We start from the raw sequence: 26,410 nt of genomic DNA, 5'->3' as shown, positions 1-26,410 counted from the left end.
CCTTTCCTCTCTGAAATCAAAAACTTAAAAAAAAAATTTATCCATACTATTATTTTCAAAATAAAGAAATACCTATCTAATGAACCCTCAGGCTTTGTCACACAACAGTGTAATATGACTGACCCTCTTTGTATAGTAATCAAAGAGATGGTTACTAAACCACAATCCAGACAAAATGCAAAAAAACATACTTGGACTGCGTTCTGTTGAGGATGCATTCCTTCCAGACTCGATGGACCATATGATTGTGGAGTTTTAGAGGAATCTTCCCCGATCTCTTTGGACTGTGCATAGTTATCATCCCCCCATCTTGGGCACCTAAGTGACTGACAGCACTCTGAGCACCTCCACTCTCACCTGGAAAAGACAGATAAGTTGCAATGTCATTTTTCTGAAAAGCTAGCTTATTTAACATAAACATTTTAATTGTTAAAACTCATATTCATGTAACTTTGCTCCTGCCCCCTTGCAATAATAACATTCTCTGTAGCTATGAGTAAAATTTGTGACAGTATAGATTTTTGTCGTTGTTGGCATTTTGTATGATTCTTTGTGTTCTCCCTAAAATAGTTAATCACATCAATACTCACATACTCACACTCCCTCATGAGCATAACCACACAGAGGCATTCCTGCTCAAATGGGGACTGGAAATAACTTACACAGAAGGGTTCATACATCATAATATCAAAGACATAAACATGCATAGACTGTTTTGAATTTTTAAATCCCAATGCAGTAAATAAGTTTAAAGGCAAAACAAAACAGTAGAGGGAACTTCACGCTTGTTTAGCTAAATGGTTGTGTAACAACTGTGCACAGTGCCCTAGTAGGAGAAAAAACTTACTGGCACAAAGCTTTTAACAAGGTCAAATTTCAAATTTGTGTGTGGGACTGTTTGTCCTAATGTCTGACACTATTTATGAAAGTGTAGTACTAAAACATTGAAAGAGGTTGTCTCAACATTTTAATAAAAGGACATTAAAAATTCACTGGTTTCTAACTCCACTTTGTTTCTCCAACTATAGTTGGTATGTTATTCATTTTTTTCTATTATGACTGCTGATAATAGTGATTATTGATTATGTCATGAGTATTTTATTACTTCTATCTCATACAAAACAAATACTGAGGTCAGTTTCCAGTATTAAATATCAATTACTTTCATTTTTTTGATTTCATAAATATACTGTGGTTTTTACTCTGAACAGAAATAGGATGCAAAACATCCTGACCAAAATAATCTATTTTTAGAACTCTGGAAACCTCCATTCTCATCTGAAAAAGAAATCACAAGCTAATATTCTTGGCATCAATGCAACAAAACAATGATGAGTTGAATGGTTAGGCTCAGCTCTATTTTTTTTTAAAAAGAAAGAAACCAACCCCAAGTGCTTACATTCTAAGAAATGGAAGCTTTTTTGTTCCCCAGAAAAGTACTGTTACATTACAAATGAGATAAAGGAGACAAGAAATTTGGTCTTTCATTGCTACCTTTTATCTTAAAAGTTCCCTGACTTGGTTCATGATGCAAAATAATTCATTTCCATTTTACAATGGACTTTCAAATGCCTATTCTAAAACAAAGCAAACTGAAGAAATAAACAGCAGAAGCAGATAACTCAGTCTTTGCCACCAAACACCCTACAATATAGCTGAAGAGATCATATGCCCATGGAGTTAAAGGAAGTAAGTTATGACCAATACAGGAGAGGGGTACAGAAAACAAGCCACAGTTTTTTCTGATTAGAGTTGATTCAATGCTTTTCAATAGCTTTTAACAATTTAGCTAAAATGTGGGTGATATCTTGTATGGAACTAAACAGGATTTGTACTCCATGCTGTTAAATGCATGCTGAGTGTTATTTCTTACAAGGGTCTATATAAACAGAAGAGGCAAGCTGATGTGCCTATTCACAAGTGACTTCACCAAAACCAATGGCCCTCCTGGGTCCCGTTACTCTAGGCCAGTGGTCGGCAAACTGTGGCCCCTTGAGTGTGGCTCTTCCACAAAATACCACATGTGGGCGTGCACGGAAAAGTGCGATTGAAACTTCGTGGCCACACTCAAGGGGCCAAAGAGCCACATGTGGCTCGCGAGCTGCAGTTTGCCAACCATTGCTCTAGGCAACCCTTGGCCACTTTAGGGGCAAAGTAACCCATTTCGTCCTGTATCTAGAAAACCATGGCAATGCTCAATGTTAGTCAATGCAGAGCGACAAGGCTGAGCAGGACTCTTTCTGATGGAACAGTAAGAGTTTTAAGCTGTAACTCACATACGATGTACGCATTTGGACAAGTTCATTTTACAGCAAAGATTCCAGTAACTTTTATTTCATTGTGTTTGTTTGTGTTTTGTTTTTTGCTTGCTTGCTTTAGGAAGGAAGCATCAGGGGACTTACTGACCCAGGGCCTAGCACACTGACATTCAGAGATTTAGAGGGGAAGGAGCTGGAAGATCTATAGCCATACACTCCACACTGAAACCCACCATAAACAAAACCTCTTAATTTTGAGATATGACACTTAGAGTTCTGAACTTATCCATCAGAGGTCAAGGCCTTATTTATGCACACAGTAAGCCTTCAATTTTAAGTTGAATATAAATTTCACTAAATGCCGGGCAAAATAAATAAAACAAAAAGGGATGACAACTTACAGAGTGCAATTGTTAAAAATACAAACCTTAATATGAAATGTGATTAAAACTTCAAAATACTGATAGTTCTAATCTTTCCTTAATGTATCTTCTCTATGGTGATTATTGTAAAAGACTATAAAAGTAGTTTTTCTTTTTTCATTTTAAAGTAGTTAATAAAAATTGTTTGAGCAAATCCTTTCACAAGGAATCATCCAAACTCTCTGCTCTACCAAGTTAGAGCCAGATGCATACTTTTCCACCATCTTAGCAACTTACACAGCCCTTAGAAACAGAGGCCGCATGTTGTGCATTTCTGTCTCCCACACAGTATCAGAGTAATTCATGCGTATACTGTGAAACTATTTACACAACTCTGTCAAGTATAATACCTAATACATATAACAACCTTGTAAAGAATGGAGTATTTGTGCCCAGCGGCGTGGCTTAGTGGCTGAGTGTCGACCTATGAACCCCGAGGTCACAGTTCGATTTCCAGTCAGGGCACATGCCCGGATTGTGGGCTCGATCCCTATGTGGGGCATGCAGGAGGCAGAAATCAATGATATCCTCTCATCATTGATGTTTCTATCTCTCTCTCCCTCTTCCTTCCTCTCTGAAATCAATGAAAATATATTTTTTTAAAAAAAAGAAGAATGGCCAAGGCCGGTTTGGCTCAGTGGATGGAGCGTCGGCCTGCGGACTGAAGGTTCCCGGGTTCGATTCCGGTCAAGGGCATGTGCCTGGGTTGTGGGCACATCCCCAGTGGGGGATGTGCAGGAGGCAGCTGATCGATGTTTCTCTCTCATCAATGTTTCTAACTCTCTATCTCTCTCCCTTCCTCTCTGTAAAAAATCAATAAAATATATTAAAAAAAAAAAAAAAAGAAGAATGGAGTATTTGACAGAGAAGGAAACTGGGGTTCAGAACAAGTATGAGAGTTAAATAAGGTCACTCACTTAAAAAGCTACAGACAGGCTTTAAAATTAGGTGTGTTCAATCACAAAATCTATACTTTTCCCAGCATACTCTTTAACCATGAACTTCTACTGAAGGCCCACTATGTGGCAAGCAGTATGCTAGAAACTGAAATATCTAATTCCCATGAAAATTACCATGTTGGTGTGTAATATGCTTGAGAGTGTTTTCAAAGCTTAGCAGCTAAGACTTTTATTTTGATGTTCCTACCAACATGTCCACATTAAATGCCTATAAATAATCTCATTTCAGCTCAAGTATGATGAATATCTTTTCCTTAGTGACTAGATCGCCAATGAAAATCAACTACCACAAACTTTAATATACAAAATATACTATTCAACAAAAAGGCAAAATCCTCTCAATTTAAACAATTTCTGAATTTTTGCATGAAGGAAAACTGTTTGTCAAGATTTTCACATTTTGGATAACATTTATCATTAATGGACAAAGATTACTGACAGGGCAAAGCATTTATTCAGAGCTCCTGGATGCTGGCCTAACTTTATCAAAGTAGAATAAGAACTGTCCAAGACACATCTCTGTCTGGCAATAGTCAACTAAGCAAAAGTTCCAGCCACTTTCTGATGTAGTGTTTTCCATTTGTTTACAACAAAGAAGCAGCCTTCATCTTATTTCCTGACAGTATGTATGCACATGCACACACATGGGTTAAAAGGGACAGATGTGTGTGTAGAACTTAAGAGAAACAACTAAATTATTTAACTGGATAATTTAGAGACTAAAATTCTGAAGCATATACATTCTGTTTGTTTAAATTTTTCCTTTTCCATTTTGTAAAATTCCCGTGTTACCCTACTTCCACCTCTTTCACCAGGAATTTCTCAAGATGAGTTTTCTCCCTGTCCTATGGCAAGGGAACTAGATGATTTTCTGGGATCGCATTCACCCAGAACATTCCTGGATTGTACTCACCTGTGGCAGCCTGTTCTGGAGAGGTGGGCGGGGTAAGAGGCATCCCGCAGTTACTTGGGTCCTTCACACTACCAAGTCCCTGCTGCCCAACTGAAATATGGCCTCCAGCACTGGCAACGCTCTGAGGAACTGGGATGTCATTCTGAGAGATCAGAACAAAAGCTGAAGGATAAACCATCCGGACACCACCTGTAAGGAAAGAGCAAGGAGAGAATCAGGGCTGAGAGAAAGTTCACACTAGACTGCCAACTTTATTATTCCAGTGGTCAGAGTCAAAGCTCTGGTGAGCATGGGATACTCATTAGGTCCTGCAAAAAGTGATATGTCTCATTCTTCCATAAGTTAATAGCTGCTTAACCAAGTGTTCCAAAATTATAATAATAGCATTTGGAATCCAGGTACCATTGGTGCTTCAGGCAAGAAAACTATTCAGTATAACCACTGTGTCAAGAGAATTTTTAAAATGGGAAAATTATGGAGATTATTTTTGATGAATCTAAGTGATTATCTTTTTTAAATTAAGGAAGATGAAGAGAGAATAAAGTTCTTCAGGCAAAATATTTTCTCTTACCAACAATTACTTCGACTGCCACAGGGAAATCATTGTCATATCCCAACTCCTCTTCTTTCAATTCTTCTTTCTTTTTCAGCACCATTGGGTAGAAATACTGCCATTCCTCTATCAACTTACGGGTGGCTGGGTCGGACATCTTGTATGCTTGGCCTGTTAGCGTGCCGTTTAATCCATAAGGACTTACCAGTACTGAGTCAGGGAGGAGAAACATATGTTACAGATCACAGTAATAATTCCTACTTAACTGTTGTGGTATTTTTAGATTAAAGTATAGCATCATTTAATGTATATTGCTCTTTATTTGCTAACTCCTTTCAAAGTGTGATTCTTTAAAGTTTTTAATTTTATTACTTCTTATTTATATGCCTCTCAACTCACATCAATTTTTGAAGGAAATCAAATGGGGGAGATTTAGTACTATCAGAAGCTATAGCGACACACAGTATATGAATTATCTGTATGTTAAAGCTTATACTTATCAATTTGATAATAGCTTATACAAAATAAACACTGAGTCTTCCATAACAGAACAAAATCATTCAACACAACCCCAAAACTTGCCAAGAACTTGAACACACTTCCTATGGTTCTTGATACTTCCTAAAGTCTGTGGTAACCAAAAAATTATGCATAAATAAAACTTCTATTAGCAGAAAAGCCTTAATTTATCTACTATAAAATATAATGCTTTATTATTCAGGCATATCTCTACTGTTTTAGAGATCTGTTGATAAAACAACTCCAAATAAAATTTATTTCATTAAAGTAAGGGATTTGAAATCCTTCTTTCTCTTTCAGTAATTGACCTTGATGTCATTTTCACTGAGCTACACACAAAAATGTAGTTAACACAGTGCTGTGTATAACCCAGCCAGTTCTTAGCCTCGGGGTATTTCAACCTTCCAAATAACACTTTTCTGGGATAAAGAGGTCACTTTTTCTTACTCCTAATTAAAAAAAAAAAAAATCACAGCATAGTTATTAAATGGAGTATTCTTTTTCTTTTTGATGGCTTTATTTAACAGCTGGATGGTATACCACATCAATCAAGACAGAGATAGCTGCAGACATCACATATTTCTTGGTGCCTTTCTGCTGTTCCTCACTGATTCGAATGGGCTAAAATTACTGATTCTAAACACAGTTAATCAAGGGCAATTTTCCTATATTAACATTTCTAGGAAATTCCTACATCAATATCATTATGTTCACTACAGTTCATCTATAGGCCAGCACCTGCCCTAAGAATGTACCTCCTCACACTAATCTAGGGAAATAAGCAGGACAATGTCCCACAAAGGTTTTCTCTATGATTTGAAGCATTAGCAACAAACCAGTAAGATTTTAAAAATAAGTGGTCTATAGGGACCTGGTATTCCTAAAAGTATCCTTATCAACTTAGGTTAGTTACCTTCCCTATGACTAGTAATTCCTTTTGTAACCATAAAGAAATGCTTTTATTTTGAGTGATAACGTCTAGAATGAAGTCAGATGGTCCTCAGTACCTTCAGTCAAGAAAACATAGTATTTAAATAATTTTGACAATCCATAATATGTGCATAATGTATAATTCTCAAGTGTACAGTCTGAGAATTGGGCTGTTTTTGTATAGCAGCCCACACATAAAACACCCCAAATTACAGAATAATAATGAACATAGTTTTAAATATGTTGCAAGTCGGAGGTAGGGGGAAAGTAAGTAGTACTTTAGGGCAAGAAACAGATGCTTTTATCAAATTAAATCAGAATCATCTGTAGAAAACCAAAAAGGCAATCATAAATAATATGGAGGATAAATATTCATATTTATCTAATATAACAGGCGGTTATATCAATAAAAATACTTCAGTCATGTCTGTTAAAATATCAGTGTTTTACCATATGGTTCAATCTAACATTAAAACATTTTAAAGTTTATTCATAGAAAATTCTGAATTCCAACACAAAACTGAAGATATATAGAATACACAATTACAGAAAAGGGACATGAGGTTGTTTTGGTGATATTTCGGTGATAAGCTGAGAATTAATAAAAATATGAATGTCTAAAAAAATACAGAAAAAAATATGAATGTCTATTAAATTACAACCAAATGCCTATAATCAATCTAGCCTATAATTAAGAGAAAATAAAGTTATTACCGTCACTGATTAAATTATATATTGCACAACTCTAGAAATTTGATTTTGATTAAAATTTCAAATACTAAGTCTAATAGTGATTATCTGCAAATGATGGCATTCTTGAAACAGTGGAACAAACAAAACAATAAAAACCTTTAATTTATAAGGATTATGTTTTTCAAATACTTATTCATCTTTTTTTCTGCAGGAATTCTCTACATTTTATTTCTCAACTCAGCTTCACATAAGACCACATTGTATATGTGATAAACTTTCAGCAAAAACAAATCAACAAAAAAACCAGCAGGCTATTATAATTTAACTAGAGGCCCAGTGTACGAATTCATGCACCAGTGGGGTCCCTTGTCCTGGCCTGCGGGATCGGGCTGAACCCGATTCTCTGACATCCCCTGAAGAGTACCGGATTGCAAGAGGGTGCAGGCCAGGCCGAGGGACCCCACCAGTGCATGATAGGGGCTGAGGAGGGACGCGGGAGGTTGGCCAGCAGAGGAGGGACTGCGGGAGGGCTCCAGGGCATGTCTCGCTCAGTCCCAATCGGCTGGACCCCACCAGCAAGCTAACCTACCGGTCAGAGCGTCTGCCTCCTGGTGGTCAGTGCACGTCATAGCTACTGGTCTACGAGTCGACTGTCTACCCTCTGGTGGTCAGTGCACATCATAGCGAGTGGATGAGCGACGTTAGCATATCATTAGCATATTACGCTTTGATTGGTTGAATGGCCAACCGGTCAACCAGACACTTAGCATATTAGGCTTTTATTATATAGGACTGTGAAATGTTGGTCTTTCTTCTTCAGAAACTGACCTTTATGCTTACCTTTAAAATGTCCATTAAAGATAATATCTCATTCTGCAAAACCTAACTGGGCAGATGGCTGGCTAGCCAGTAAGGTGGAGGGGGGGGGGAAGGGGGAGAGCAGGGCATCACCATTTACTTACCTTGAAATGGTGCAGGTGAAGACTGAGCCATGTGTATATGCTCCTCATTGATCAAATAAATTGGCTGGTGTTGGGCAATCTCCACACTTGTGCATACATTACTTTCCCCATGAAGAAAGAATGTGAAAGCACAGGACAAATGTTCACTGGAAAAGAAATAATGAGAAACTCAACTCTACATTTTGATATAAAATGAATGCTAGATACAAGAACTACAGATGGGATATAGCTTTACTTTATCAACCATTCAGCAAAACTTGCCTCTGATGATATTAACAGCATAAATTTCCAGTTGATTGTGGACAAGTAATATGACAATAACTTGTTGGCAAGTAACTAAATTAAAGCTGCCAGATAAGTCTGAAAAATTAGTTATGTAGCATTGTGAAATTTTGAAAGCTGTTGTAAAGAATGCTTCCTGTTTCATTTGCAAAAAGTCTCCTATGCTGACTTATACATTCCTGGGAACAGAAAAAGAATGAAATTTTTCTACCTTTTCAAGTACTAGTATCTGAACTGGCTTTTAATTGAGTCTAGGGACAGTGACAAAACAGTTTTGCTTAGGTTTGGTATGTTATAACAATAACACCAAACTTACAAGCTTACAACATTACAGTAAGGTTAACACTGTTGACTTTAAAATAGCAATTAAAGACAGCCCTGTATATAAATTCCTAATATACAGCTGCTAAGGTAAAACAAGTGTCTAAATGAGCTGGTAATCTATTATATTTATTTTTACAATTTACTTCTGATCACAAAATTTTGTTAAAGCATTCAACACATCCCTGTTTTCCACACAATTAGCTAAAAATTCACAAAAATCATGTGTCTTGGAAAAAATAATTTCAAAATTACTACAGTGGCACATTATTTCAAAGTTGTTAACTTTGGCCCTAAGCCAGCCATAACATCTCCACTTTTCAAGACAGCTCACAAGAACATGTGCCTGATGAACCAAATCACTGAAGGCGCCAGGCAACCATGTAAAAATTCATCGCCAAAATTTGCTTCTTTTCAAAAGTTCTTTACAATATTATAAAGTGTATTTTGAGTGCCAGTCAAAACATTAAATGTTAGAAAGTATAAAATTATAAGGCTTTAAGGAAAAATTAAAATAAAAATGATAAAATGTCCACTCCATCACACAGCAAAGCATATATATTCTTTCTTGGCAACTATCTTAAGATAACCTGAGAACATTTTGTGTTTTACTAGGATGTGAAGTTTCATCTATAAGAAACACCTAGTCTTGGCATATGGGTATTTAGCACAATACAGTAAACAAGACAGTAACTATAATCTTGTAAGAATCTTAAAAAATTTAAACATCCTCTTTATACCATACTTTTTATGTTTCAAGTTTACAATAAGAAAATAGTAACAACACACTGTCCTTTCTGTATGAAAACTACACTATAAACAGGTCATCTTCAACAAACAACATTATGCCTGGCACATAACAGGATCAAAATATAAGTTAATCTGGTTAAATTTCCATCTGTAAAATTCAAGAAAGAGGTTGATATAAAATGGATGCTTATTTGTACCTACGATCCCATGTAGTCAATAGCATTTTACAATCAACTGGGTTTTAGATATTGAGGGTAGTACAGAATACATTCTCTTTTCCACTGATTCTCAACTGTTCATAAAACAATGCTAACCAACATTTATCCACCAACTAGTAAGTGCAAAGATTGGTGCAAGGAGCCTAAAGTGACACTGAACACAACATGGCCCTTGCCCTCAAGGAGAACATAATCTAATAAGATTGATATGAACACACATCAATAAAATAAAACCAGGAGAATACGGAATCAGAATGAAAAAACAAAATGCTATAGGGATGCTAAGGCATACTGATTTGTTCAATCTCAAAGACCCAAGTGCTTCAAGAAGACAAGAACCATTAAAAATAGGGTTTTAGTAGTACAGAGAAAGAAAAAGGTAAGAGTCACAGCATGTGGCAAGGAGTAGAGTAGCTAAGAGCAGAATATAGCTTGGAAATTCTAAAGAAGGAATGGCGTGACAGGATGGGAAAGGAGTCTGAAAAAGAAGTCAGAGGTCACCTCTTGAGACAACAAAGAGACTTGTATGTGAAAAATACCAGGGAGCCAATTTAAAGTTTGGTTTTAAAAAGTCAGCTGAATCTACAGAATCGTGATGAAACTTCAGAACAGTACTCATTTGAATTTGCTGTGTCCCAAAAGATACAGCAGAGAAGCACAATTGAAAAAAAGTAGGAACTGAATAAATGAACTATTTTTTATATTGATAACTTTAAAAACAAAATGTTTTAAAATTAAAACAACAGAAAAAAAACAGCAAGTTATAGTTGAAATATAACAGAAGCCACCAATCTATGTATATAAAAGGCTAATATGCAAAGTGTCCCCTTGGGAGTTCGACTGGGAGTTCCAACGCTCGCTATGATGTGCGCTGACCATCAGGGGGCGATGAGGAATGAAGGAAGACCCCGGCCGGCAGCTGGAAGGCCCCGATCAGCCCTGATCACCAGCCAGGCATAGGGACCCTACCCATGCATGAATATCATGCACTGGACCTCTAGTAATTATATAATTTTTGGTTACGTTACTAACACCTTTCTGATGATAGTTTCCTTATATGTAAAATCAACTGTTGCACAAATTGCTGGGTCCCCCAGAAGTTCTGATTCAGGAGGTCTAGAGCAGCCGTGGGCAAACTACGGCCCGTTTGAAATGAATAAAACTAAAAAAAAAAAAAAAAGACCGTACCCTTTTATGTAATGATGTTTACTTTGAATTTATATTAGTTCACACAAACACTCCATCCATGCTTTTGTTCCAGCCCTCCGGTCCAGTTTAAGAACCCATTGTGGCCCTCGAGTCAAAAAGTTTGCCCACCCCTGGTCTAGAGTGTGCCCCACGAATCTGCATCTGTATCCAATTCCAAGTGATGTTGCTGCTACTCCTAATCCAAGGACCACACTTTGAGAACCACTGAATTTTGATGGTGCCTAAATCCCTTTCCAGCTATAAAATTCTACTTTTTCTAAGATTATGTAAAGCTAGAGGGCAAGGATGACAATACTGAGACTGGAAAGTGAAATTCCCCTTTGACCTAGCAATATCACTTCTAAGACTTTATTCCACAGAAAAAACTATTAAACAGTGATTGCATATAGCACTGCTTGTAATAGTTAAAGACTAAAACAGCCATTATGTCCATCAGTAAAGGACTGGTTAACTTCACTATGACATATCCCTACAAAGTAATACTGTGAAACCATTTAAAAGAAAATGATCACACTTATATGAGAAAATCCCAACATAAACTCATAAATATGAGACAAAAATTATGTGACTTGGAAAAAATGCATTTTATACAACTAGAGTTACAGATATTGAGGGTAGCATAGAGTATGTTCTCTTTTCCACTGATTCTCAACTGTGTGTAAGAACAAAGCTAACCAATATTTATCTACCAAAGCAGTGTGTGAATAACTTACTCCTGTTTGTATAAAAATGGGAAAGGGGGAAATATGTGCATACACAATTTGCTTACAATGGCATAAAAAGTCTCTGGAAGGATACACTTTAAAAAACTTAATCATCTTGGCTGCCTTTGGGGAATAAAATGGCATGAATGGTGGGGAAAGAGAGAATTCACAATAGTCTTTTGTACTTTTTGAATGTGGGGTCATATATCACACAGAACGTAATGGAGGCAAGATCTGAAGGAAGCCCCTGCCTCCTATCCTTGTGCTTGTTGGCCCAACTAGAGGAATCCAAGGTGTTTCATTTTATCATAGTTGGCTCTTAGTTGAAGCCTGGTAAAATCATCTTTGATTCTGATTCTGTTATCCAACATACTACTTGATCATCAAGCCATCAATATCTTTATCCATGTCATTGCTAAAAATGGTGAAAACACTACACACGGTGGATGGAATATTGTGTCATCTTATCAGATAATTCCTGAGTTAATTCACTCATTTACTATCTCTTGTCTACAAAGGATAATCACAAAGATTATGTCAAATGTCTTGACAAAATGCAGATATATAACAACTGTCATATTTCTCTGATCTACAAATCAACCTAAATAATAGTAAAATTCAGGTAATCCTACATAATAAAAGGCTAATATGCGAATTGTCCCTTTGACCGAGAGTTCGACCAGGGGGCGGGGCTGGCCCGCCAACAGCCCACGGCCCCTCCCCTTGGCCAACCCTGCCCCTGATCGGAACCCTCTCCCTGGTTGGGGCAGGGCCAGCCCGCCAACCGCCTCCCCCCCCCCCCCCCCCCCCCCAATCAGGGCAAGGTTGGCTGGCCTACCTCCTGTGTCTCCTACCCCTGGCCGGCCCAGCCCAATCAGCCCCAATCAGGATGGGCCGGCCGGACCCCACCTGTGTACTAATTTGTGCACCGGGCCTCTAGTCTAATATAAAAGCCATCCCCACCCTCATTTTACAGATGAGAAATTAGGGCTAAAAGTCCGGTTTGCCGATGACATTCTTAGAGGCAGAACTGCAACCAGACGTAAAATTTAATGTTCTTTCCTCTAGCTAGCTTGCTATAAATGGGGATATTAACTATTATCCCTACCACCATATATTTTTATATAAGTAAAATGAGATCACATTTGTGAATGAATATTAAAAACAAAGGGCTCTACAAGTACAATTACAGATATAATGTTAGAGAGTATTATGAGGAAGTTAGGAGGTAAAAGCTATTAGCGCCATACCTGTTCTTCTTCTCACCTATAAACCATTTTTATCTGAACTCTTTAAACACTCAACTTCATCTATTTCATACAAGCTCATCATTTGACAACTGAAAAGGGATTTAGAGATGTTATAGCTCAACCCCTTTCAAATTAATTCATGGTGAAGGCAGGTCTGTGCCCAAAGTTACACAAGCAGTTCAGAGGACAGTTGGAATAAGAATTCAGGTCCCACTTCTTAACATAGTGTTCATAGCACATTCATGACGTTCTACCTTAGACCAATACTACATTCACCCCTAGAGAATACATGCATTTGTCAACATGATCACACATGTAACTTAAACCAGCCCCTGAACCATCCTATATAATAAAAGGCTAATATGCAAATTGACTGACTGCTCGATATGACTCGCACTAACCACCAGGAACTGCCCCGATGGTCAGTGTGCTCCCACAGGGGAAGTGCCACTCAGCCAAAAGCTGGGCTCACAGCTGGCGAGTGCAGTGGTGGTGGAGTGAGCCTCTCCGCCTCCACAGCTCTAAGGATGTCCGACTGACTGGGCCTAAGCTGTCAGTCAGACATCCTTCAAGGGCTCCCAGACTGAGAGGGCACAGGCCAGGCTGAGGAAGCGCCCCCCCCCCCCCCGCCCCCAAGTGCACTGGGCCTCTAGTTTCTAATAACATCCTACTAGTATAGACCAGAAGGTATTATCAAATGAATACACAGAACCAAAAACATTGTAATTTCACTCAATCAAACTAAAATTGGAGCCTTACCCCTATTCTTTTAGGGCACTCCACTTGGTAAGTATTCCAAGCCTTCTCAACTCCATTTATTCTTGGTAAATCAGGTCTGATTCAGGTAATATTTAACATATTTTTTACCTTAAAAATGTCTGCAGTTTAACTTATCTCACCCTTCTCCAGAGTCCTAGAAGACTACATATTTTCTTTTCTCTATAAAGGTACTCCCATACTTATTCTCTTTCACTCATGAAAAGTCTATTTCCAACCCTGAAATACCTTCTGTTGACCATGTCACTCCCTTTAGGGCTATTGTTGTATCATTCTCCCTGTACCAATATTAAATAACCAACATGTAAGTAAACTGATTAGTATAATATAGTATTAATACTACTACCACTAAATAATCTATCCATAAATAATTTTGTGTTATAAAGGGAATAAATAGGTATTAAGGTAAAAAATAATGGGAGGGGGTGCTGTTTTAGAAAGAGATGAGTCAGAGACAAGCTTCTCTGAAACTGAGGCTTGAATCCTAAAAAAGAGATAAGCGGTAAAAGTCTTTTCCAAGAAGAGAAAATTGTATGTGCAAAGGCACTGCATTAGAGAGAGTTTGCCATGTTAAAGAAAATTTTTAAAAAAAGGCAATGTGGCTATATCATTGTGAAAATGAATATAAGTCATTCACTCTCTGCCTATGAAAAAGACAAAGATCAGCAGATTGGCTGAAAAATTTTAGAAGATCCATCTATATATTGCTTGCAAAAGACAAAGTAAAATCACACCAAAAGAATGAAAATAAAAGGTAGAAATGATATACATGGCAAATCCGAATAAAAGTAAACCTGGTATATAAATAACAATAAAAACTATTTTTTAAAAACTTAGGTTCATCATTACATTATAATAAAGGAATTCAACAAGAAATTTAAATAATCTTGAACATAGGGCATGCAATATAACAGAAATATATTTTAAAATTTGGTAGAACTACAAGAATAAAGTGACAAATCCACAATCAATAGAGATTTTAACATACTTTTTCTCAGTATTTAATAGAAAAAATGATTAAGAATACAAAAAACTGAAATGACAAAAATATGTAAACTTGAGTGTGTGTGTGTGTATGTGTCTGTGTGTGTGTGTATGGGCTTTCCAGAAATAAAACATCTATTTTTTTTCAAGAACACATAGAAGATGTGCAAGAAAGGTCTGAGTACTAGGACACAAGACCAGAATTGATATCACATACACTAAAAATTCTCTAAGCACAGTGCAATTTAGTTAAAAATCAACAGTTTTTTAAAAAGGTTAAAATGAAATCCCTTTGTTTGGAAACTTTAAACATACACTCCCTAAATAAATCATGGGTTACAGAGGAAATCACAATGGAAATCATAAAATATTTAAAATTGAATGACAACAGAATAATATCAAAATCTGGTAAAAACAGTATTTAGAGAGTAATTTATATCTTTATATGCCTAAAAGAAAATCTTAAAATAAATGAAATAAGTATTCAAATCAAGATGTTGGAGGTAAAAACAAAACAAAAAAGTAAACTCAATAAAAACAGAAATATGAAAATAATGGCGAAATCATAAAATAGAAAAAAAGAAAAGCAATAGAAAGGATTAACAAAATCAATACTTGTTCTTGGAGCAGTCTAAGACAGACCACTGAACTGAATGATTTGAGGAAGAGATGTAGGGAAGATGCCTGTGCAAGGAGGGAAGGGCATAAATAAACAATCCTGGGAACCAAAAAGAGGAAGTACCCACAAATAAAGAGGAATGTTTTAGTGATAAAAATGTTATAAGTAACTTTATGTCAATAAATCTGAGATATATGAAATGAATAATTTTCTACAGAAACAGAAAATTTTAAAAATAACTAAGAAATCTACCCACCAGCTTAGAAGGTTTTACAAAACTTTCAAAGAACAATCCCTAGTCAAATTGTTTCAACAAATGATAAACAAGGGAGTGCCTCCCAACCCTTGCCATTAGGCCTATACAGCTTTGACAGCAAAACTAGATGTGGTTACAAGAAAGGTAAGTCATCACTTAACAATTCACTCACTAACACAAATGCCAAAACACTATGATGCGATAAGGAATCACTATAGCAGTTTATTAAACTATTTTCAAAATATGAAAGTACAGTAATACTTACTTCAAGCATACAACATAATTTAGGTAGCTTATTCAAGTTTAAAATCCTTTTAAGCTTCCTCTCCCTCTTCTTTTCCCTTCTCTCATCTCCCTCTCTCCCCATACCTCTTACCTCTTCTTCTATCTTCCCTCCCTCTCTCCCTCTGAGTGCTTTATTTTTTCACCTATGCTACAAGTATATCTCAAAATATTTCACAGATGTTTCTAACACTTTATTACAAGCTTCAAAGACCGTTTTCTTTCAGAATTGAATAAGAATGAAACCACCAAAATATTGTTTCACAGTAACCCTGGGTAGAGATGGCAATGTCAGTTTGAGACAGTCAAAATAACTGACTCCTATCTCACCTTGGAGCTTCCCTAGAATCAGGGTTTTAGGCCACATATTTATATTTCTCTAAACTAGAATTCATGAGGGATATATATAGATATATGCCCTGGGTAATGAGAAAGCTCTTCTACCGTGTAAGTGCTGAATAGCTAAATATAACATAAATTATTCCTTCCTGGTAATCAGTGCAAGAAAAATGCTAAAAAGGAAATGCTCACTACTAGCACTAGTGTACAATCATCCCCACCAGTCACTCCTCCAGCTCATCTGACCAGTCTGATTGAAGACATATGCCATGTCGCTTCACCTGTCCATGTTTGCACTCCTGCTGTCCTTTTGTCTAGATGAGTGGTTCTCAACCTTCCTAATGCTGCGACCCTTTAATACAGTTCCTCATGTTGGGGTGACCCCCAACCATAAAATTATTTTCGTTGCTACTTCATAACTGTAATTTTGCTACTGTTATGAATCGTAATGTAAATATCTGATATGCAGGATGTATTTAGGCGACCCCTGTGAAAGGGTCGTTTGACCTCCAAAGGGGTCGTGACTCACAGGTTGAGAACTGCTGGTCTAGATAAACAACCCCTATCCTTCATCTAACTCCTACTCACCTTTTCCAAGAAACCATCTTTAAAGTCCCAGAATAGGCTCAATGCTCTCATACTTCTCTATGTATTATCTCAAGTCAAATCACTTCAATGTTCATAAGTTTTATGTCTAGTCCATGTGACTGCATTTTGTGAGGACGGAAATCATGTTTTATCTATCACTTTGGAACCCAGTACTTAGCATGGTATAAGTAGATGCTGAATTAATACTTAATGAGTTTGTGATACTTTATATAGTTCCTTTAAAATTTTCTAGCACTATACTGAGAGAATCAGAAATAAGCCTGGAATCCTGAGTCATGAGACAGGAGAGCACACGAATGTAAACTGTGATATTCTATCCAGGAATATACTGGGGGATACCTACCCCTGCTCTTGAGAATTTCTAATGATCTTGCTAACTATTCTGGAGGGAGCCTGCCTGGAGCATATCACTAACAGCCGCGGAGTATATAGTGTGACTCTCTTTGGACACAAGGTAGTTTATATTCTCTGAACAAGAAAGGAGACTAGCACAGAATAAGTAAGGACTAGACATAAAGATTAGTACGGTATTCTCTTCGGTAAATGCCATTAAGGAATTCTGTGCCTTTATTCTATTACCACCCTAAGTAGTATGGTTAAATCAATCCCCCTAAAATCAATAGTAATCAAAATCTATACTACTCAATCCCATGCCACAGTCCCCCACTGCACAGAGGGAAAAAATCTAAACCAGGCTTTCTGTACTCTGGTGCAACCCACTGTTACTTCCCTGTACAAACTCTCAAAGACAGCCAGTTTGGAATGGCTAATATATTGTGTATATCCCACCTACACCGCTGTCATTCCACACAATTTCCCACTCCTCCATTCATTCTCCTTAAATCCCACTTTCAAAAGTCCAGCATCACTTCTACTTTCTCCATAGAGCTTTTTCATATTATCTCTTTCCAAAGAGGCGTATTTATCCTCTGCTACCCAGAGCACTTTTTTGGCACCCATAATACCAGAATTCATTTAATCAATGAGTATTTACTAAGCACATCTATCGACCTTGTGCTAGACACTCTGCTAGATTTAGGGATACAGAAATAAACAAGACCAGAATCAGCCCTTGAGTATTTTATGGTTTCCTAGACAAAGTACCTAAAAGCTTTAAAAGAAACACAAATACTAACATGGAACTATGATACTCACTGATATGCATAGCAAGATCCCAAAGAATTTAAAATAGATAAAAACATGAAGATGGAGAAATTCTGGTCCCTCAGTCAAAATTTCTGTACTTTAATATTAAATCTTTTTTAAAAACTCATATAATTTTAATATAGTATCTTCTTTGGTTTGTATCCTATGCAATCATAAAGAATTATCAATTGGTAAGGAATAACATAAACCCATGAGAATATGGGGAGGTCTGTAGTTTTCCTATTAGTTTTTAAATACCCTATATATTCCACCTTATGTCATAAATAGAGGTCTGGTGCATGAATTCGTGCACCGGTGGGATCCCTCGGCCTGGCTGGCAATCGAGACCTATTGGGGGGGCTGGGCGGCCAGGGGCTCCCACTGGTCAGGGGGGCCTGGCCAGCGGGCGGTTGGCCAGCCGGCCCCACCCCCAATTGGGTGGGGTGGGGGGGCAATTGAGGGCAAGACCAGCCGGGGGGAGGGGCTGCAGAAGGTTGGGGGAGGGGGCAATCAGGGCCGGATCAGGCCAGTTGGCAGCCCCAGTGTGTGTCATAGCGAATTAGCCTTTTATTATATAGGATTGGCTCAATAAAATTCGATATTCTCAGAGGTCCAATAAGTAAAATTATGTTCTAATAAGAAAGAAGTTTGGTTTCATTCTATCTTTCCAATATCATCTCTTGCTACATTAATTCATACATCCAATGCTTCCATAACTCAATTTTTTTTTTTTGCCTTCACAGGGCTTGTCATAATTTGCAATCATTTATTTTGATGGTTTTTCCACCAAAATGTAAGTTCCCTGAAAGGAATAACCATGTCTATCCCACCGCCTTCTGTATCCCCAGCACCTAGCACAGCTCACAACACACAAAACTTAATAGTCACTGAATGAGTAATTGCAGTTTTAGTCAAACCAAAGAGCAAATTACTCTTCTTTAGAAAGGTCCATCACCAGGAGAACAAGAACAGTTGATGTGGCCCTGGCTGGTGTGGCTATGTAGTTAGAGCATCGGCCCAGGAAAAAAAAAAAGTCTCAGGCTAAATTCCCAGTCAAGGGCACTTACCTGGGTGGTGGATTTGCTCCTGGACCCTGATTGGGGCGAGTGCAGGAGGCAACTAGTCAATGTGTCTCTCTCACATGAATGTCTCTGTCTCTCTCTGTCTCTCTCTTTCCCTCACCCCCTTCCACACACTCTGAAAAAGCAATGGAAAAAATATCCTCCGGTGAGGATGAACAAAACAGCAATTGAGATGCACAGTGAACATCAGTAAAAATTTTTAAAGTGGGAAGAAGTTTAATTATTAATAGAAGGAGGTAGTATGCAGTTTTCAGTGATAGAAAAAAGGGCAACTTTTAAAACTGTTTACTTAGGAAACACAAGGGTTGGTGTGGGGGCACCTGTGTGGTTAGGCAAGGACGTGCAGAAATGCAATATAAGAACTAGTATGCCAGACCAATTTATTCTCTTACAATATTCTACATTTTAAAAAAAGGGTGGGTTTCTTTTCATTTCTTACACCGAGTTTACAGAATGCAATGCGCTTTCAAATGCATTATGAATATTAATAAACTCCTATTCTTTTCATGGCGTAAGAGTGTTTTGATAACAAATTCACAATATATAACACATTTAGAACTTATTATCTAAAAATTTTCCAAGTTGTCACGCACCAAATCTCTTACAAGGAGTAACTTGCCTGACTTTACAGATCCTCATTTGGGAATATTTTGGTAATGTTTCTTTATCATTTCCTTTCTTTAAAAATATACCATTTACTTTGGTAGCATTCACAGGCTATGTCTAGATCGTTCACTCACTAGCCTATTGACCTTTCTTTTAGTGGATAGGCCTTCACTTTAAAAAAAGATGGCATATAATATTCAAATAGTAAGAGTTGGTTAAGTTATTTTATAAAACTCTGAGATGTTTTCACTATTTCATATATCTTCCCTTTAAATTATAAGTTAAACCTGATTACAAGGGCAATGAAAATGCCCAGGAAAGTTAACGGCACATACATTTTTTTAAATGAAGGATACTCTTAAATTAACATCACCATTCTATGAATCATCACTCTTCTGAGAAATAAATTACCAATTACATTGTTACAATACAAAACTGCCTTAGTGGTCAATTTTCTTCATATATAAATACTAGAGGCCCGGTGCATGAAATTCGTGCATGGGTAGGCTCCCCAGGCCTGGCTGGCGATCAGGGTTGATTAGGGCCTTCCGGCTGCCGGCTGGGCCTTCCATCCCCAGCTGCTGGTCAGGGCCAGGGCCTTCCTTTATTCTGTGCTGCTCCCTGGTGGTCAGCGCACATCATAGCAAGCAGTTGAACTCCTGGTCTGTCGAACTCCCGAGGGGACAATTTGCATATTAGCCTTTAATTATATAGGATATACATGTGTTACACAAACACATACACACATATATATAAGATAAATTAAATAGGGAAGCTATATGACTTCTCCCTTCTACCCTTTCGGCATCAAAGCAAAATTGTTTTCCAGCAATAAATGTGGTGCTGGGGCGGTGCATTAATTGCTCCCAATCACAAGGGGGCCACACTAGCACTGGATGGAGTGCTAACAGAGCAGCAGCACATCTTGCATTAATGCACAACAGTGCCCTCGTGGCCTAAAGGACTTAATGTTTCTGCCTGGGTAACTCACTTACTAGAAGCAAGAGACAGCGAGGAGGCTCTGACTCAGTATGCCCTTGACCCAAAGGCTGGCAGCGTGTGAGGGTTCCTATCCTGACAGTACAAACTATGTCAGATCATTTTTAAGATGCCAAAATGGACATAAAAGCTGCTCTAGTCAGTGACGTGTGCTTGCAAATAAGAAGCCAACACACACAAAATTTGAGGAAGGTTATGAAAGTCATCTTATTAAAATCTCTCTTGAGGTTAACTAAACTAGGCCAGATTATTTAGTCACAGTTTCTGGACAGCCCTTTGAAAATTCAATGGGAATGTGCCTGGCAGAGAATACAGATTCAAGTGACATTTATATTAGGCAACTCATAACCACCAAAGTCCTTTTATTGCTCACTTTAAGACATGCTTGGATTCCTTTCTTTTCTTTTTTTAAGTATAGAACAAAACCTTTCATCCTTTTTTGGGGGGCAGGAGGCGGAGTACTTTAAAAGATAGTAATAAAGTGGAGAGTAGTGAAATGGAGAGGGAGTAATGGAGAACCACAAAAAATTTTCTACTACTTTTCTCATGAAATACTACAGTAAGGCATTATATATTACTAAGAAGCAAAAAACAAAAACAAAAACATAAATGCCACTAAAGTCGCTAAGACTTGATCTATTCCTTTTGCTTCTCTGAGAGCACAAACTAGCTTTCTCCATTGCTGCTAACTGCTAAAGTGAAACACTGTATCTTCCCAGATCACAAAATATACACTGAGTGGCCAGATTATTATGACCACCTGACGTTTGTAGGCAAATTAGCTATAATTTTGCACTGAAGTTGCAAGAGGGCCAGACCCTTATAAATAGGGAAGCAGGTTGTTTACCACAACAGAAGTGATTTTTTTCAGAAGATATGAGTAAATAACGCGATTTAACAGCCTTTGAACATGGGATATACATATACACTGAGTGGCCAGATTATTATGACCACCTGAGGTTTGTAGGCACATTAGCCGTACACTGCATCGTATGGGATATGGAAGCCGAAGGCCTGTTCGAACACCTTTGCTGTCTGCAGTTACCAAGATAAAACATCTCCAATTCGCACAGTAACACAAGGATTGGACAGTCGAGCATTGGAAAAAAAGTCATGTGGCCCGATGAATCACGTTTCCAGTTGCATCATGCAGATGGCAGGGGAGAATTTGGCGGAAACAGCATGATAGCATGCACCCCACATGCATGAGTACAACCCTTCAAGCTGGTGGGGGCAGTGTTATGGTTTGGGGCATGTTTTCCTGGCATGATATGGGCCCTTTAATACGTGTGGAACAACATCCGAATAGCACAACATACCTAAGTATCGTTGCTGATCAAGTTCATCCTATCATGTTGATGGTGTATCCCAATGGAGATGGCTTTTTCCAACAAGACAATGCGCCATGCCATGGTGCTTGTATTGTGCAGGAGTGGTTTCAAGAACATGAGGGAGACTTTACCTTGCTCAGGTGGCCCCCACAATCACCAGATCTCAATCCAATTGAGCATTTGTGGGACGAAGTTAAAAGAGCCATCAGGCAGCTGGTTCCACAACCATCAAATCTCACAGAACTGGACAGTGCTATTCATCAGGCATGGTGTCAGATTCCTCGCATCACCTTTCAACATGTCATGGAGTCAATGCCAAGAAGAATCGCTGCAGCATTGAAGGCAAAAGGTGGCCCAAGGAAGTACTGATGGGGTGGTCATAATAATCTGGCTACTCCGTGTGTGTGTATGTCAATATATATATTTCTTATATTATATATATCCCACATTCAAAGGCTGTTAAATCGCATTGTTTACCCATATCTTCAGAAAAAAAATCACTTCTACTGTCGTGGTAAACAACCCGCTTCCCTATTTATAATGGTCTGGCCTTCTAGCAACTTCAGCACGAAATTATAGCTAATTAGCCTACAAACATCAGGTGATCATAATAATCTGGCCACTCAGTGTATATATACAGTCCATCTTAAACTCATGAATGCTTACTTATACTTCACAGCAACACCCAACCACTATGACCGATTTCCAAGAAGGAGCCTGAGTGGCAGATGTGGTGGAGCTCTTGCCAGCTTGAAAGACACCTAGGGACAGACCTCTGACATCTGCCTAGATTCCCACACACAGCTCCCAGTGGGAGAAGTGACCATCTGGGAATTCCAATGTGCTGCAATTCATCAGGTGAACAACAAGTAGGTCACTTCACCTACCCAGTCAAACAAACAATGGCAAAAAAGGGGAAATCTGTTAAATCCTGGTGCTAGGTATGCAGCATTTGCTTTCATAGTTTTGTTTCTCCATACTCTTCTACTGCACTTTCCATCACAAATGAATATCATTATATTTATTATATGTAAACTACCTTAAATACTTCTACAATGAGCTAGGCAGGAAAAAGAGAGCAAGACCCATGCTGAGATGTTCCCTTTCATACTCCAATTCTATTTAAGGAACTGATGGAGTTATAGCGTTATTTTATAGTACATATTTAATGGAAGCAGATATATAAACAGTACAACATCAGACAATTATTTTATGATCCTATCCACAGTAAAGGTTACAGTTATATTTTTAAGAGGCACTGCCTACAATAAACAAGCAGGAAAAAGTCTACCTTTTTACGTTGCTCCATTTCAGATTTAGCAGCTGACACTCAATGTGGCCTGGCAAGTCCTTTAAAGGCTTTCCACCATTTGGCATTCGCCTACCAGAGAGCAGGGCCTTTTATATTGAGCACTGTTGCAAACTGTCTCACTCACCAGCACTCAAAGGAGGTCACAGTTTTCCCAGCAAAAGGAAAATAAAATTGGAGCTGACACTTATTTGATAGAATGCTGTTATCAGCAAGTATTTATCTTCCATACTCTTCCCATGCTACGGGCCTATACCAAGAGCTAGGTTTTCTTTTTCTTTAAACAAAACAGTGTAGCCTTTAATCAGCAGCACTGCTTGTGATCCCAACTCCCCTACCCTTAACATAAGGAAATAAACCTGATGGCTGAAACCAACAGAAAAATAAACATAAGATACTTCTACACTTATCTTATGGTCTACTTAAAATTATGAACTCAAGATAGCTACATACATGTTTTGCAATATGTTATACAAATTCTAAACAGAATTAACTTTAATTCTTAATAGTTAAAAGCAGTTTCTCCTAATGAGGCAAGATTCAACTGAGAGGATATAAAAGAAAAAGGAGATATTGGAACTAACAAAGAATTATTAGGTACTGAAATCTGAGGGGGAGTATTTATTCAATATAAAAATGGCATTAGCATCTCATTAAAGGGACAAACAGAAAACACAAGGTCCTTTCAGGTGATGGAGCAGTGAAAAAGTCAGTACCTGCTCTTCAACTATTCTAACGTGTATAGTATTTATGTAGCTATTTATTTAATGACAACCACTGTTCCCTTCCTCCCTCCCTTCTCTCTCTTCCATTTGGAGTTTAATAAATTTAACTAAATCAAACAAACCCATTCATATTTTCTCCCTTCAAAACTATCTTGTTAAAAAGTAGAATTCACTAAGTTTAGTAGCAAAATACACTGAAAACAAATGAATTATTTGAATCAAATTATCATCTGAATAAATAAGTTTTTCTAATTAGTAATCACACCTATGATTCTGATTAATGTCACAAATGAGGCATTCACACATCTATTTTACATTAAATTCAGAGATTTCCACTTAAAATAATTTTGCTCTTTCATACTGCTAATACATGTGGGGGGAAATGTGTTAGTTGCTTTTCTCTGGATTAAGTTGAGTCATTTACTCAAGAATAAGAGAGTTCATCAGATCTACCACTTTCTCACTGAATGACACTGGCAAAGTCTTACTAATTTTCAACATTTATCAAGACTGGAAACTACCCAAACTCCCATCAATAGTAGAATGGATAAATTGAGGAATAGTCACACAATGGAGTGCTATTATACAGTAATCAAAACAAATGATCTACAACTACACACACCTTGAATGACTACTATAAACAATACTGAACAAGACAAAAAGAATAACTACTGTATTATTATGTATATAATAAAGAGCCAGTGTCGTACGACCGAAGGCTCAACCAGACTGGAAGTCAGTGCTGGGTCCACGGCAACCCAGCATTGACTGGGGCCGCTGCAGGTGCCCTGACCCAGCACAGACTGCCTAGGGCGCTGCGGATCAGGCCCGGAGAGAGGCCTGCAGAGAGAGAGGCAGAGTCTGATCTGTAGCCTCTGTGGCAGCCGTTGATCAGAACTTGCCTCTCTTTCTCTCCCGGCCTGGCCAACAGCCGGGCCTCCACTTCTCTCCAGGCCTCCACCAGGGCTGCTGATCAATTCCACCTTTCTGATCAGGCCCTGTTGATAGGTCCAGAGACACTGACTGGCATAGAAACTGACCAATCAGAACCAAATCTGGGTCAACTGTGAGGAGGCAATGGCTGCCTAGGAGGCGGAGCTTTTGACGCTGACTGACATAGAAACTGACCAATCAGAACCAAATCTGGGTCAACTGTGAGGAGCCAACAGCTGCCTAGGAGGCAGAGCTTTTGACGCTGACTGGCATAGAAACTGACCAATCAGAACCAAATCTGGGTCAACTGTGAGGAGCCAATGGTTGCCTAGGAGATGGAGCTTTTGACGCTGACTAGCATAGAAACTGAGCAATCAGAACCAAATTGGCAGGCAGAGGAGGGCAGTTGGGGGTGAGATCAGGTCTGCAGGGGAGGGTAGTTAGGGGTGATCAGGCAGGCAGAGGCAGTTAGGGGCAATCAGGCCGGCAGGAAAGGGCAGTTGGGGGTGAGATCAGACTGGCAGGGGAGGGCAGTTAGGGGCGATCAGGCAGGCAGAGGCAGTTAGGGGTGATCACACCAGCAGGGGAGAGAAGTTAGGGGTGAGATCAGACCGGCAGGGGAGGGCAGTTGGGGGGCAAGATCAGACCAGCAGGGGAGGGCAATTAGGGGTGATCAGGCAGGCAGGGGCAGTTGGGGGCGAGATCAGGCCGGTAGGGGAGGGCAATAGGGGGCGAGATCAGGCCGGTAGGGGAGGGCAGTTGGGGGCAAGATCAGGACAGCAGAGGAGGGCAGTTGGGGGCGAGATCAGGCCAGCAAGGGAGGGCAGTTAGGGGTGATCAGGCAGGCAGGCAGAGAGGTTAGGGGCAATCAGGCAGACAGACAGGCAGGTGAGTGGTTAGGAGCCAGCGGTCCCAGATTGTGAGAGGGTTGTCTGACTGCGGTTTAGGCCTGATCCCACAGGTTGGACATCCCCCGAGGGGTCCCCAATTAGAGTGGGTGCAGGCTGGGCTGAGAGAACCCCCCCCCTCTGTGCACGAATTTTGTGCACCAGGCCTCTAGTATTTATATAAAATGCCAAAACAAATTAAACTGTTAGAACTCAGAACATTGCTTATGCTTGGGAGGGGAGGGCAGTGATTTGAAAGGAGAATGTAGGTTTCTGAGGTACTGGTAAATTTCTTTTTTTTATTAGTTTTATCAATTTGCTTCTATATATATATTATTGATTTCAGAGAGGAAGGGAGAGGGAGATAGATCAGGCTGGCAGGGGAGGGCAGTTGGGCACAAATCAGGCTGGCAGGGGAGGGCAGTCTCTCAATGATGAGAGAGATCCATCTATTAGCTGCCTCCTGCCAGCCCCTTACCAGAGATCGAGCCCATAACCCAGGCATCAGCCCTGACCAGGAATAGAACTGCAACCTCCTGGTTCATAGGTCAACGCTCAACCACTGACCCACACCGGCTGGACA

At 38.8% G+C, this 26,410-nt stretch overlaps 1 protein-coding gene across 2 annotated transcripts in view; it reads right to left on the bottom strand.

Moving 5' to 3' along the window:
• Positions 1–26,410, bottom strand: part of MED13L (mediator complex subunit 13L) — a 268,233-nt gene that overhangs the window by 50,115 nt on the left and 191,708 nt on the right. For both annotated transcript variants that reach the window (XM_070399748.1, XM_070399749.1), the window contains exons 5-8: positions 8,210–8,355; positions 5,124–5,315; positions 4,553–4,741; positions 192–357 (exon numbers count right to left, since the gene is read on the bottom strand). In XM_070399748.1, coding sequence (XP_070255849.1) covers positions 192–357; positions 4,553–4,741; positions 5,124–5,315; positions 8,210–8,355 — 693 coding nt within the window. The remainder of the gene's footprint in view (positions 1–191; positions 358–4,552; positions 4,742–5,123; positions 5,316–8,209; positions 8,356–26,410) is intronic.

This window comes from Myotis yumanensis, unplaced genomic scaffold (genome assembly GCF_028538775.1).
Source record: "Myotis yumanensis isolate MYYU_CA2020_CCGP unplaced genomic scaffold, mMyoYum1.0.hap1 SCAF_19, whole genome shotgun sequence".
NCBI classification, from domain to species: domain Eukaryota; kingdom Metazoa; phylum Chordata; class Mammalia; order Chiroptera; family Vespertilionidae; genus Myotis; species Myotis yumanensis.
This window is presented reverse-complemented; position numbering and strand designations above follow the sequence as displayed.